Below are 14299 nucleotides of genomic sequence, written 5' to 3' on the forward strand. Positions count from 1 at the left end.
TGCATAAAGGAAAAACACAGATGGTAACACCATCAAGGTGTTACAAAGAAGTTGTAGGCCTTGACAGTCCAAAAATAGGCTCAGGAACAATAGACTGAAGATTTTATTAGCAAACAACTTACTGCCTAAAGGTTGGTGTGCTATTCTCTTGATAAAGAATACGTTGAGGTAAGTCATACCTAAAAGCCACTGTCAGAAAAACAACCCCCTAACTCTGAAAGCATTTTAAGGAATTTCCTATGACATTACTGTCATCAGAAAAAGCTGTTGTGCACGGCTGTATCCTCTAGCCAGTCTATTTAATCAATATCCATATTACCATGTCATTCCAGATGAATTTCCTTCTGGCATAGAAAGATCAATAAGATGAAATAGCAAAAAAACATTCCCTAACCCATCAACATCAGGGGAAAAAGAAGGAAAAGGGGGGAAAAGAAAGCACCTTTTAATGCATTTTTTATATAAAAGAGAAAAGAGAAGAGAGGAGAAAGGAGAGAGGAGAGAGAGGAGAGAAGCCCAAAGAAAAATAAAAAGTAGAAGCATGGCTCCTCTTCCACAGCAGGCAAAATATGAAGACTCTTTTTGTGAGACTCTGTGCTCACTCCCAGAGAGGCTGAACACTCACAGATTTCATTGTCTTTTGCAAGAGTTGCCCTAGCTGTGAGGTGATGGTTTCAATCCTTTTTTTTTCCTTTTAAAGTATAACTACAGCAAAACCGAGTCAGACTGTTGGGAATTTATAAGCCATCAATCCTTAGATATTCAGTCTTGATATTTAAGAATCAACTGTAGTAAAATAATAGAAAATTAAAGAAAAAACAGTAGCCATCCAAAACTTAATTTTGAAGCTACATTAGCTACATGAAGCTATTGACAGGTTTTGCCTTCTTTAAACATGTTTTCAAAATAAACTTTTTTTCTCAACCAACAATAAGACACAAGGTGCAAGTTTATTGTTGAGTCAGACTAGTTACCAGAAACAACCATTTCAATTTATACGTGAGTGGTCTGAACTAGCTGGCAAGATGACACATGCTGAAGTGTCCTTTCACATTACTTTGTGCTCATTCTCTATTTATGCCTCTTACAGCATCCTGTTATCAGTGTAGAACAATCTGCCAGTAACTTTGACTACCGCAAGGTCAAATCTTGCAGAAAAAATACTGACCTTGGCGTTGAACTATTGTTGAGTCACATTCTCTCTATCTGGTCATTTCCTGCTTAAGTAAAAAATATTGTCCAGCAAAGATTTGACCCAGCAGTACATTAAATTCTAAACAGCGGAAAGCACCAGGAAGTGCACAAAGCACTTATATTGGCTAGAAAATTCCCAAAAAAATTTTTATTATGGAAAGAGAGCACAGAAAAGTAATGCAACTTTCCTAGATACATGTTCTTTTCATAATTCAGTGTCAATTACCCATCTTATAAAACAGAGAGCTATAAACAAGAAAAAAAGCATATGTAGTTCTCCTCCCCTCAGTTATTTAGCACTATTCTAAATGTTTTTGCGTGCATCTACAGTGCATCAAGTGGAAGGGTAGAGGTCTTAGAACTGGAGCCCAACATGAAAGCAAAATCTCCTAACTTGGTGTCAGGAGCTCTTTCCTTTATTCACACAGTGCCATGCCCAAGATAATCTCCAATACAGCTCAGTGTAGGATAACATGAAACCACATGCAATTCAGGCCCTAGACCCTGATCATATCTAGCCCATCATTCAAAATTATCTGCTAGAGAACTATCTGTAGTATAAGTTTTCTGTGTTTTCATGCAGCACTGGAAAAATAAAAAAAAAGGCAAACAGTTTGGCTAATAAAGTTCCAGCAGCTGAACATTTCTTCTCAGGACTGCAACTCTGGATTGTATAAGCTGGTCTCTTACTAAACTGTTTAAAACATACACATGCACAGGGTTATGTCAATTGCATTTCTTTGAATCAGTTACACTACAGCCAAGATCCATGATGTCAAGATACAGAGCAAACAATTTTTCTTCTGACATGATGGCGTTATTTCCTTAGGAAAGTGAAGTATTTTTAAATATGGTAAAATAGCTGTATGCTGCAAGAATTGCCTCTAAAAGCAAGAAGCTCTTGTTCTTTATCATACAAAGAGCATTGTCCTGACAGGTGTTGAATATCTGAAAAGTCCAGGTGGAGAGCCCATCTCAAATTCACACCTGAAACTGTGGTCTATATAAGTTTGGGATAGAGTCCTTCTCCCATTGAACTGATGTGGACAAAGATTTCCTTGCAGATACGTAATGAATGACTGCCACAGTTATCATTTCCATAAGGTAGGAAGTTTCTAATGGATATCCATTCCCTCCTCAGTCATCTCTCTGCCTGGCACAACAGAGTATTTTCGCAAGAAAATCATTACAACTGCCATTAAGAAATATACATCATGAGTGAGTAGCCATTACGGTTATGGTATGTAAAAATGCCAGCTGTCTTTGGCCTGAAATACTTCAAAATAGTGTTCCTCTGCAGTATATTTTTACATGTTCACCAGGTGAACTACACAATACCAAGTAATCATCTGGTACCATCCGGCTGCTAGGAACAAAAGGAAAAGAAAGTAAGAGAGAGATATGAGTCACATACTGTACTAACAGACTGATTTCCAAATGTGAAAAGCTGTTTCTGTTTATTGAAATCTGATTTTTTGTAATTCAAAGATAACTATTACTAGTAGAACTATCTGTATAGTGTCACTAGTGTCACTATAGTGTCACTAACTCAGCTAACAATTTTTTTAAACAAATGGCAACTTTTTTTTTAATGAATACTTTGTATGATTTTTTAATTTTTTTTCCATTATTCAGCCAGCTCTGAAAATCAGTCTGAAGAGAAAGCTGTAACCCTTTTCTAAGATGAATAACAATTACCTAAGGTAAGAATTTTAAGGAAGTCTGAAGGCAGAGTCCTGGAGGCTACTTCCCAGAGTCTTTCAAAAGCAAAGGTGCCTTAAAAATATCAGTGGCAGCCTCTGAAGCACCTAATTTGAAGCCCTGCAACAGTGACAAACAACTAATGTCAGCAATGAAGATTCTTCCTTCTTACCCTGGATGTGGAGGGTATTTGGTTGAAAAAAAGGGCTTTCTGCTGGCTGGTATGTCTTTAGAGGCAATCCTGCAGGCTGTTGAAGCTGGGGAGGTTGTGGAGTCTGTCTCTGCAACATGGGATGTGGAACAGACATTCTCTGGTGGCTGATGTGGTGAGGAGAAGGAGCTGGAGCAACAAACCTATGAGTTCAAAACCACAAAACTGTAAAATCTCCAATACATAAGAGCTAAAGATTGTTTCTACTTTATTTACTTCACTATCATAGTTAGCTATTTGCATAGGTACAGACTTGATGTAAGAGTGTACACCACAAATAAGAGACGATATATTTTCATATCATGACATATCATTAGATTTGACAACTGTGAAATTAACAGGCTAAATTGACCCTTATTATGGGAAACTCCTTTTAATCCACTCCTTCTGTGTCTAAGTCTTAATGGGAGGAGATGCCTTATGGGGGACCTAATTTCTTAGGCATTGCCAGCTGTTCATTTTAAGGCTTTATATCAATCAATTTTATCTATCAATAAGTAGCTGTCCTTCCTGAAGGACAATCTGAAGGCAATATAATGTAAATAGAGACAAGTGTTAAATTGCTTCCAGAGTCTGACCAGATCAAAATGTTGATCTGGATTCAAAGTATAAACTTGAAAGCCTCACAGAGCAGAAGAACTCTTGAAAATAAACCTGGTGGAGCTGCCACATAGGTTCAGTGGTATGTTTTGCACAGCTCTGTCACTACTGGCACTACAAGGATACACACTACTTTTGAAGGTTTTAAACAAGAGTTTTACGGACTTTACTTTTTTCATGGACTTTTCTTCTACATTTCCTTAAAACTGCATACCTCAAAGTACACTACAGATAGGTGCTATGATAATTTTTGTGGACAGAAAACCACCCACTAAACCAATGGGATCTGATTAGTTAATGAAAGCTCAGCCGGGGCTCAGGAATGGCTCTGGGCCACTTTCTCATCCATGAGAGGAGAGATGGAAAGGCCAAAAAAAAGAGCCAGGATATTTCTGCAAGACGGTGAGTAGAAACTGATGCAATATTCCTATCACAGATCAGCCTCTCCACTGCTAAAAGCAAGCTGCAAGTCTGCTGAGACAGTATCCATCTATCCTTTCCTGTGTGCTCAGTAGCTGCTGCTAGAAGGGATTAGAACTTGCAGTTAACACAGTCTACCAGTATCCTAAAATGTGGATCTGGTCCTTGTTGTCCTGAGACTAAACATCAACACACAATATGACTTTAAGCTAGCAAAAAAAGTATGACTTTCCTGAAGAAATGTAAGGAAGCTTTTATTACATCCTGAATACAAGAGAAGGTGTAACTGCAGTAGTGGCACTACAAATCACCTCTGGACAGGGTCACTGTATAGGTTATAACTGCATTTAAATCCAAGTCACCTGAGATCTTTTATGCTGCAGCTCAGAATCTGCATCTGCCACACATTATCTGTTTCATTTCAACTTCATTTGACAGCTATTTACTGGTAGTCCATAATCTGTATTTGGAGTGTACCAAGCGTCAAGATGAACTGTGGATGATTTTCTACCTACTCAGTTTTCTTTGGGAATCACATTTTTATGCATATTAGATGGCATTTGAATGGTCTTGGTGCTGAGGGGATATTAACTTCATAAACACATCATCAGATACGCTATATAGATGGAGGAGATAAAGATGTCACTACTGAATTCGAGTCTTTAATGTGTCAAGTATTTAATTGTTCCAGATAACTGATGCAGAGTAGACTTAAAGACATACTAAGGAGGAAGGGAACAAAGCATGCATGTGTTTCACCATCACACTAGAGAATAACTTTTTTAAAAAGAGAAATCAGTAGTGATATTGTGATAATAAGATCAGAGACTTAAAAAGCGCTGCAACTACCTGGTTATATGTCTCCTGAGTAATGACTGTAGTTAGTCTTTTGTATAGCACTCACAGAGAAAGACTTTTAGCTGCTGCTAGAGATGAAAAGCAATGCACAGACAGTCTTTAATACTATTAATTATTTTAAAAATCATGGTATATAATCCTCTGTGTTTTCAAAATTAATTTGTGAAAATTAATATCTGAAAAATGGTTTTAACTAGCACCCACTAACAGGGCAAAAATCCTTTTCAAAACTCAAAGGGAAAAGCACAGTTTGATTTCACATTTGATTTAACATTCAAAAAAACCTTCCCAATAATAATGAACTATATTGTATAGTCAGACACGGCTCCATTTTAATAGACATTAGTGGTCTCTATAATGATCTATATATCATTTCATGAATCCCAGGCTTACTCATATGCATGTCCATAGTTATCTACCTTTTCTTTCCTTCTGCTTAACAAAAGAAAAACTTGCATTTGTCTCAGTTCAGTATGTTACTGGGGGAACTGCAAATTTAACTCTGTTCCTGAGACAATTAGGACCAACTTGTAACCACTTGGAAATTACTATCAAGAACTGTGGCCAAGCCTAGGAGTAGATGCACTCAGGAACCAGACATATTTGCAGAAAGTTGCCCTTCCACGTGCTTGATGGGTACAAAATCAGAGCAGGAATACTTCTGGAGCCATTAAGAAGCCTCTTCCTTTCCAATAGTAGCTGGGAAAAGGTGTCCTCCTGGGGAATGACTAGATTTAGTAGTAAGCAAGACAGATGACAAAGTTACCAAAGCTTACCTCTTTTGATGAGATTAGTTAAAACGACACATATAAAGGTGATTTTTTAATGACCAGTACTCATTGTGGGTACATGAAAAAAAAAAAGATTTTACTACATCATTTTTTTACTGGATCTGGCCCAATGATATCTCTACTCTTTAGCATTCATTAGTCACTTATATGTGCCATTTGCTCACTAACAAAAAAAATTTGCTTGCCTTAGCAGACAATCCTCTGAGGTGTCCCATGCCTGGAAAGAAGCTACTGTACCTATTTCAAAACCATATTGTTAAGGTCCTTAACCAAAGACTTTCTTTGAAGCAACCCCTTGTATGCCACATACAAAGGACTTTTTAATATCTGAAGGCTGGATGCCTCAGCTCCTTGGTTAGAACTACTCAGAGGCTTTTGCTTCTGGAAATCTGGCTTGGAGCTAGTTGCAGAACTTATTATAGCATTACAGTGCTGCTAAACTGAACAGTTCAGCCCTAAGATCTTCTTTTCAGCCTTACACAGTCTCTAGAAATTCCTGCGAAGCCAGGATGCACCACACTTTAGGGACACACTGCTAGCCCTGGTAAAAATAATCTGGAACACCAAGTCCCCGAAAAATTTTGTTCTGGTCTCACATCAGTAAACAGGTTACTTCTTGCTCAAAAGAAAGATGCATATATTGGACAATTCAATAAATAATAGAAAAATAATGTAAAAATAATAATTTCAAGCATTTAGTACCATCAACTTCGGGGCACTGAGCTGCACATGTTAACTATGCCATATAAACCCATAATTTTTTGAGTTCTAATGAGATTTCAGCTTTCTTGTAAGCTTATGTCTTCTTATATTACAAAAATGAATGAAAAGGAAGTGAAGTACATGTTCTCTTCTTCTTCATCTAATAAATGAAGTTATTTCTTGGATCCAAACTCTCTGACTTGCATTCTGTGTACACAAAGTTTTGTACACAGAATGAATGCAGTGTACGATGTGTCCCATATTTCATTCACTTTCTCACATTAATAAGGCTTAATCAAGTCCACACTCCCTCTCCTACCACCTAGGAGAGAAAGACATAAATGAAACCCTCCAATTATTTCTCTATCCCATGGTACCCAGGGAGGTAGGGAAAGTGTGTATCTCCTTCCACTTCCGTCCAAAAAGTGGCACATGACTGACCCCCAGGGTCATCAAAGCACCAGGCCAGTTTGGGTTGGCTTCAGTCCAACAAATACAGCCTTCTGCCAGGGCAAGTGCTGGTCAGCCAGTCCTAGCTCTGGAATGACCCCAGACATGCCACAGTGTCAGGAACCACACAGTGGAATAGTTTGAAGCTGGAAGCACAGAAGAATAGTTTGGGTTGGAAGGGACCTTCAAAGGTCATCTAGACCAACTCCAACTAGCATGTGGGGGAACAAATCCCTTACTTGCCCCCCTAAATCCTGCAGTCCTCTCAACAAAGAAATGGGGATAAACAGAGTGATTTACACCTTTCAAAGACACTATCTCCAGCACTTTCTATATGGAGGGTTTGTTCAGTTCACATTTTCACAGCTGTTGTTACACTCATGAAGCAGTGTAAATGACAATCTACTCGCGGGCCCCCTAGGAGAGTGTACTCTATTAGATTCGAGATGCAGGTTCTGAATTTGTATTTCTTTTAAGCATTGCCCTTAATTTGTACTATATATTCTGAAACCAAACTAACACTGCTATAATATTTTTTTCTTTTCTCAATTTAAATTGCCAATTGTCACACTACCTCAATGAAGACATTGGCACCTTTTTTCTTAAACCAAAGTAACTTCACATATGGGAGTTAGCCTTTTTAGAGAAACTGTATACAGTTAGCACATGAGACAGGAGTGTATCGTGCTAGCTTTTAATTGTTCTGTAGAGTACTGTATTATCTTGAGGTCTGTAATGCATTCGATGAATTGAATCAATGAAGTCACACTCTAAATGCGTCTGCTATGGTTCTACACCAGTAGAACCTCGGAAATGGGCTAATGACAAGATCACTGTCTTTCATAATGACATTTATACCTGTAATAGTAAAACACTGATCTGTCCCTGCCTGTCACCTTGTGCTCTAGCAGTTGTTGGGTAAAGATGTTGGACAGGTCATGCGCTGGAGAGGAAACTATACTGGGAAAGCAAAGCCTCTGTGTCAGGAAATAGAGCATGGGCAGCCTCAGAGGGTCTGCACAGAGGTTAAGAGCCAGGGCAAGGGAAAAAGACCAGGACCATGTGGCCAAGAGTGGAGAAGAAGGACTGAATTAGTAGCTGAGCTCCAGTGATCATGAGGCAGCAAGTTTTATGTCTGACTGATGTACAAAAAGCTCAACAACTTCCAGTCACTCCCAAACTGGCTGAATTCATGTGAAGTCTGAAATAGAAAAGTACTTTCACCTGCTGTCAATTCCCTGAGCCATCATGTTCTTCCACCTTCCTGACACAAGGCAGAGTGAGTACTGCTTTCATCCAAAAAAATTACGCTCATTTACTGGTAATTGAAATCTAGTGAATGTTCTTTTCAGGTTTATAATTAGAGACTGTATTCTTCAAATTACTGGCATTTCTGTCACTCGTGGAAATTAAAGACTTTGAAATACAGTAATGAAATACAGCAATTTATCATTTAGAGAACTGAAAAATAAGGATATTTACAAAATAATGTTTAAGTATCCATAAACATATGGTAAGAACTCAGTATTATATGTGTGATGGTGTTATCTTCCTGACTTTTCCACTGAAAACTTATTTCCTTAGGCCTCTTCAATCTTGTGATCTGCTCGACTTGTGGTTCAATGAACTACAGATTTCCACATCAGTAATACCATACACTACCTAGATAATTGGCAAGATTGCTGAAAATAATTTAGGGGATGTCTAAACATGAAATCAAAACACTTCCAAGCAATCTGCTTTTATACCACTGCAATATCTAAAATCATGGAAACAGCAATACCTGAGCAGCATATAATAAAACATACATAACTAGAATAAAATAAATCCTGGCTATAAATCAAACTCTTAAACTTGTGAAATAAAAATTCGTTCATTAGCTATTTGTCTTAATAAAACATCAACTAAAAAAAAGCCAAATTCCTGAAGGAATACTTATATTGAGAGAATATTGACAGAATATGACTTTCCTCCCACAGGTAAACAGAAACACGGGGGCCCCCATTCTGTAAGGTATGGTTGGGGTCCTCTGAGATTCAGTGTCCCAGTCAGTGTCACTTTCCTTGTTTGGGCCATCTGTGGCGATTCAGAGGGGACTGGAGGAAGTCTCTGAAATGGAGATGGATGGAAAGCCTCCCTGCCCAGGCTAGAATAACATTGTCCCTTTTATCTCTCCTTCCCTGATAAACCCACACCCACAGCAATTGTTAGGTGGGGGCTGCCACCAGTGACTCTGTACACCAATAATTCAGTTTCCACCCCTCCTGGAAGCTCTGAAGGCACTCCTGCCTCAGGCTCAGTATTGGAAAAACTGGGACTGGTCTTACCTCTCTGAGACCGCAGCTGAGAGAAGAGGTATCTGGGGGGGAGGATGGAGAGGACTACCCTGTGCATTATGTCCTGGGGAGTGGTGGCTGCTGGGGTGGGACAAGGACACTGCCCCAGTTGCAGTAGCACTTTGACTGGTCTGTGTGCTGGAGATCAGGGCTGCTGAAAGTAAAAGGAGAGAAATAACCCTCATCATGCAGGCAATAATACTGATAACTGAGCAAACACCAACAGGTAAGAGCTCCTGTAAAGCTGCAGTGACAATTCTTAGCAACTAACTGTTCTTTCTCAAGCGCTGTTTTCTGTTCAAAGGGAAGAAGAAAAACCCACATGAAAATAATATTCTTTGCTGTTTCCAAATGACACTTTCATACACCCAGGCATGACATAATTGTGTTCCCGGTCTTGGAATTTTCATCTAACTAAGGCTGCAAGTCTTCTATATATTCCTGTTGCAGAAGAGGTGTCAAATACTTCCTAAAATATGTATTTTTAGAGCTGGTGAGCAGAAAGCACAGTTTCCGAAAATGTGAAATACTTTCTACATTATCCTCTCCACTGTAAAAATCCTAAATTTCTTGAAGAGTAATATCGCTATTATCGCCCCAAACTCCTCAGTATTACATACAAAAATTTTAAACCATCATTAACAGTTTAATAATTTTCTATAAGGTTTTCTTGTACACTTTCTAATAAAGAAAGTTTCTAGATGACTAAACAAAAAGCAATACAGGACTTTGTTCAAATGTCCTAGGTAGTTGGTCCCTCCTTCTTTAACCTTGTTTTCAGAAGTTGTTTAAATCAGAAAAATTTAAATCTCTGTATATCTGAAAACCCAGTTACCCAACTATTTTTACTGACATCTGTGTCAGGTAGCTCATGCTGAATGGCAGCCAAATACATGATCTTGAATATTTTATGAACCCAGAGAACAAATAAGATATGCTGTCTACAAGATAAAAATGATCTCTCACTGTCTGGCTGTCGTATCTTCCAGTCTCTTGCAAAAAAAGTATTGTTTAGGCTTAGTTTACAGAATAAAATTCTACTACAAAAATTACATTATGTTAGTGAATATATTGGAGCTAATGATTCAAATTTTTTGACAAAATCCTAGAATTTAAACCAGTTCCCCAGAGGGTGCTGTCACTGGTAAAACATCTTTCTAGGCTAAAATATCTGCATACATGCTGCAATCCTAGCAGAAGAAACACTACTTTAGGAGTAACCCCACCACACACCAGTGTTGAAGAAAATTATTTTGTAGGTCACAATTTTGAATTTTGCTACATAAGATCAAAAGAGCAAAAAGTTCACCTCATCATCCAAGTCCTCAGCCTATTTCTGGAAAGACTCTATTAGTCCTTACAAGCCTGCCTTTGTGACACACTGGTTATTCACCACGTTAAGGCAAAGTTAAGGAAAGGCTCAGGAGCCTATGCTGTAGCCTTATTAATGAGCAGTCCCAGACACATTTCAGCTGGTAGAAATGACAGACGGTGTACGATGACACGCAGGAAATCACTTTGTGAGTAAAAACATCTGCAGAGGTAATGCCAAAGTTTAGGTCATGAGAAGTTGTCATGAGCCACATTTGCAGGCAAAGCTGGTGGAGTGGAGGCTGACCTTGGCACTAGCCTCTACTGTTTGCTACTTTGTATACGGACCAGACCGTCCTAATCACAACTTAAGTGACAACAGACATCTGACAGTAGAACCTTAACTGAGGTACAGAGGATGCAGATCCCACAGGAGATGAGACACGACCTCAGACAACAGAGTAACTCACAAAGATGGAGCTGAGGAAGAACCTTCCCACTAAAATAGGAGAATGTGTTTTTGCCACTTTTGCTCATGCACTCCAAAAGCCACTTTCTTCATGCCCGTTTCTCACAGGAACATCAAGACAAATGCAGAGGGAAAAACAGAGGAATGAACTTTCAAATTTCTTATTTTATGTTTACATGCAGCACAGAAGAAAATACTGAAAAACCAAATATGCATTCTGACAGAGTAAGCAGAGAGAATATTTAACATATCAGTAGACCACAAAGGAAGATCCTTGACTGTCAAAATAAAAACAGAGACTACTTAAATTATTCCTTGCAAAAATAGGGTAACTTGCATTTTACCATGAGAAATACTTATTAAACTCTGTAAGAATATACAATGACTTAGTTTCACAGTACTGTAATTATATCTTTAGATCACATCCCGGCCTTTTAAGGCATTTTCTTCTCTTTCAGTGGATTGCACTTTCTAAAGTTTTGTCTCATCATGATGAAAGGAACTATAAATGGTGCAAAAGGCTGTCTTGCTTACACATTAATCCATCAGTAAATGTTCTCTTCTTTACAATGTGAACCCAAACATTGCATGGATTTTTGGAGAACCTCTAAGATGTCTCAAAATGGAAATTATAAACTCAGAAGTAAAACTGGTGAATAAAACAACAAGTCTAAGGGGAAATAAGCTATCCTCCTTAAACTCAGATAGATAATAATATTAACACTTTTCAACTCCTTGTAATGCGTGTATGGTCCTATCTGGGACTACAGCACATTCACCAGGAGTTCTAGATACTTACACAATACTTAAATTCACCCCAAAGGGTGACAACAGAGATCCTCTTTGTTGTTGGTAACCCCACATCACTGCCTCTTTTGCATCCATTCCCTATGCATCAAATACAATTTCATTTTTCATGGCTAGGACCATTCATATGTCTGTTCTTCCTTTTAATTCCTTTTGATTTTTCTTACAGTAATGAGCTGTAGCTACTTTCCAAGGCTGTCAGCCTCACCAAACAGACTGCCTTTTTTCTCAGACATCTCTTAAGGGAGCTCACTCACTGGGACAATTGTTTTAATAAAATTCTTTTATTTTTCCTGTACGTGTCCTCTATCCTTTACCTGCCTGTTGTACCTACCTACTTTCTTAGATACATACTCCGTAGGAATCAGATGTTTTCTTATTATGTGCACAGAGCACCTAGCTTAGTACTATTACAGTGGGGAAAAAAAACCCCACAAAGAAAAGTGTTACTTAAGCAAAGCACAACTTACATCATAGGCATAAAAGCAGTTAGGTCAAAGTTTCACAATACAGCATAAGACATTATTTAAAAAACAGAATTCAAGTAAGTTCTGTAACTTTACAGATGCAACTTTTAAATTCCAACTTGCAAAGAAAGTCATGCACTTGCCAAGCTTAAATAATATAATTTGCTTGGTCTTGAGCAAAGCTGAGTATGACATTCAGTAACTATTCATATATGAATTACACATTCTGGTTTATGCTTAAATATGAAATGGTCAAGTTTTAAACAAACAGCACAGTAAAAGTATTTTTTTGTACTGCATTACTTATGATTCTTTCAGCTTTATGGATTTTAGATTGCTCTATAAACTGTAAGTTCATATGATTACACAGTAGAAAAAACTATCATCCATTTGTTCTTATTATGAATTAATTGCTCACATCTTCATTCTGTGAACTGAATAAGCCCAGAAGCCTATGTATTTTTGAAAATTAAAAGCCTTACAAGAGTCTATATGCTTGCTTTAGATCTTTAAATACAATCTTGTGTTAGTTTTAAGCAAAGGATCTGTCATGCTATATCACGGTATTAGTAAGATTATACCTTAGTAAGTTCAGATTTCTTTTATTAAGACTACAAGATAAGAAAAAATATTTATGGAGAGTTAACTCTAAGTAACTTGTAATTAAGTAATTTTAAGTAATTGTAACTAAGTAATTGTTGCATTTCATTTAAATGTAGCTGTGTTTGTAGATTTTGTACTTCAAGATTACTGAAACTGTACAGTTGTCACTGCAGGCATTGTACTATGTAAGTAAAAAGGGACTTGCTTCCAAATGTCTACTTTTGACATTTCTTATATATTTCTAATAGTTTGCTTTCAAACATTTATTCTGTAGACTTCAGAAAGGAAAAGAAACCTCATACCTTTGACTTAAATGTGTATCAATGATAAGCAAAGTCACCTTCAAGTCAGCAAAGTTTGATTTGACATCACTGGAAGAATGGAAATCTGTTCCTGTTTCCACTTGAAAAGTAGCACAGACACATTTCAGACAATATGCTGTCTCAAACAGTATCCAGTAAAATTTACATATCTTATTTTTCAGAAGTCTCAAAGTTTTTTGTTATATTTTGTTATACACAAAAAAAATTGTTTTCAGAGAATTTTGAAGGGTAGCTTCTGTAAGGCAGCACACTTAAGCTTTTCTGTATTTTACTTTCCTCTCCTTGGGTCATGAATAATTTTCATGTTGCCATTTCAATTAAATAATTCCCTGCCTGGTGGAATTATCTCATTTATTCACAGAGTATATTATTATGTAGCAGCTCTGATGAGTAGTTAATGAAACAACTCATTTCAATGGATTGGGTGGTTGTCAAAATGGAGTGACATGTATTCACCTATACCTGACACTATACCTACCCTCAGTTAACTGATGTGAAACAACACAAGTGAATAAAACTACAAGAAATTTCCAAGTTATAGATAGCTGTGAACACAAGTAAGGGAAAGCAGATTATTACTTACACAGAAGTTCATGCTGATAAGAATAAGTTGATTAATACTATAAAAATTGCCACACAATAGGAAGCAGTGCCAAGTAAGAAAGGAGCAAAATAAATTATTATATCAAACAATGTCCATAGTTAGTAGTGCTGTAAACACCAAGTACATAAGACAAGGCAGGAATGAGACTACAAAATGTAATGTCACAGTCTCAGAAGCTGTCTGTGGGACATCACGACTGCAGACAACTGCCAGCTAAGGGCTGGCTGGAGGCAGCAGCTAAATTCAGCTTGTAATGAGCAGCAGCTTGTTCAAGCCACTGTCAGCCTAGATTTGGATTGACCAAGCTGCTGGAGTTTGACATTTAATCAGAGTCTGGAAGCTAGACTGGTAAAAGAAATGAGTGCTCAACAGGTTGCTGTGGGTATTTCCTGTGAGAATGTCGTCAATTTCCGAAAATCTGGTCTCGGCTCATGTGACACAATGTCCCATCC

General features: G+C 37.7%; 1 protein-coding gene across 11 annotated transcripts in view; it reads right to left on the reverse strand.

The window, feature by feature from the left end:
- Positions 1-14299, reverse strand: part of GLIS3 (GLIS family zinc finger 3) — a 193709-nt gene that overhangs the window by 39013 nt on the left and 140397 nt on the right. For 8 of the 11 annotated variants that reach the window (XM_032675671.1, XM_032675676.1, XM_032675673.1 and 5 more), the window contains 2 exons: positions 9255-9417; positions 3068-3249 (listed from right to left, as the gene is read on the reverse strand). In XM_032675671.1, the coding sequence (XP_032531562.1) occupies positions 3068-3249; positions 9255-9417 (345 nt within the window). Of the gene's footprint in view, positions 1-692; positions 2561-3067; positions 3250-9254; positions 9418-14299 lie in introns of those variants that run through there. The other 3 variants (XM_032675669.1, XM_032675675.1, XM_032675672.1) reach the window with 2 other exon arrangements.

Source organism: Chiroxiphia lanceolata, chromosome Z, assembly GCF_009829145.1.
Source record: "Chiroxiphia lanceolata isolate bChiLan1 chromosome Z, bChiLan1.pri, whole genome shotgun sequence".
In the NCBI taxonomy this organism is placed as follows: domain Eukaryota; kingdom Metazoa; phylum Chordata; class Aves; order Passeriformes; family Pipridae; genus Chiroxiphia; species Chiroxiphia lanceolata.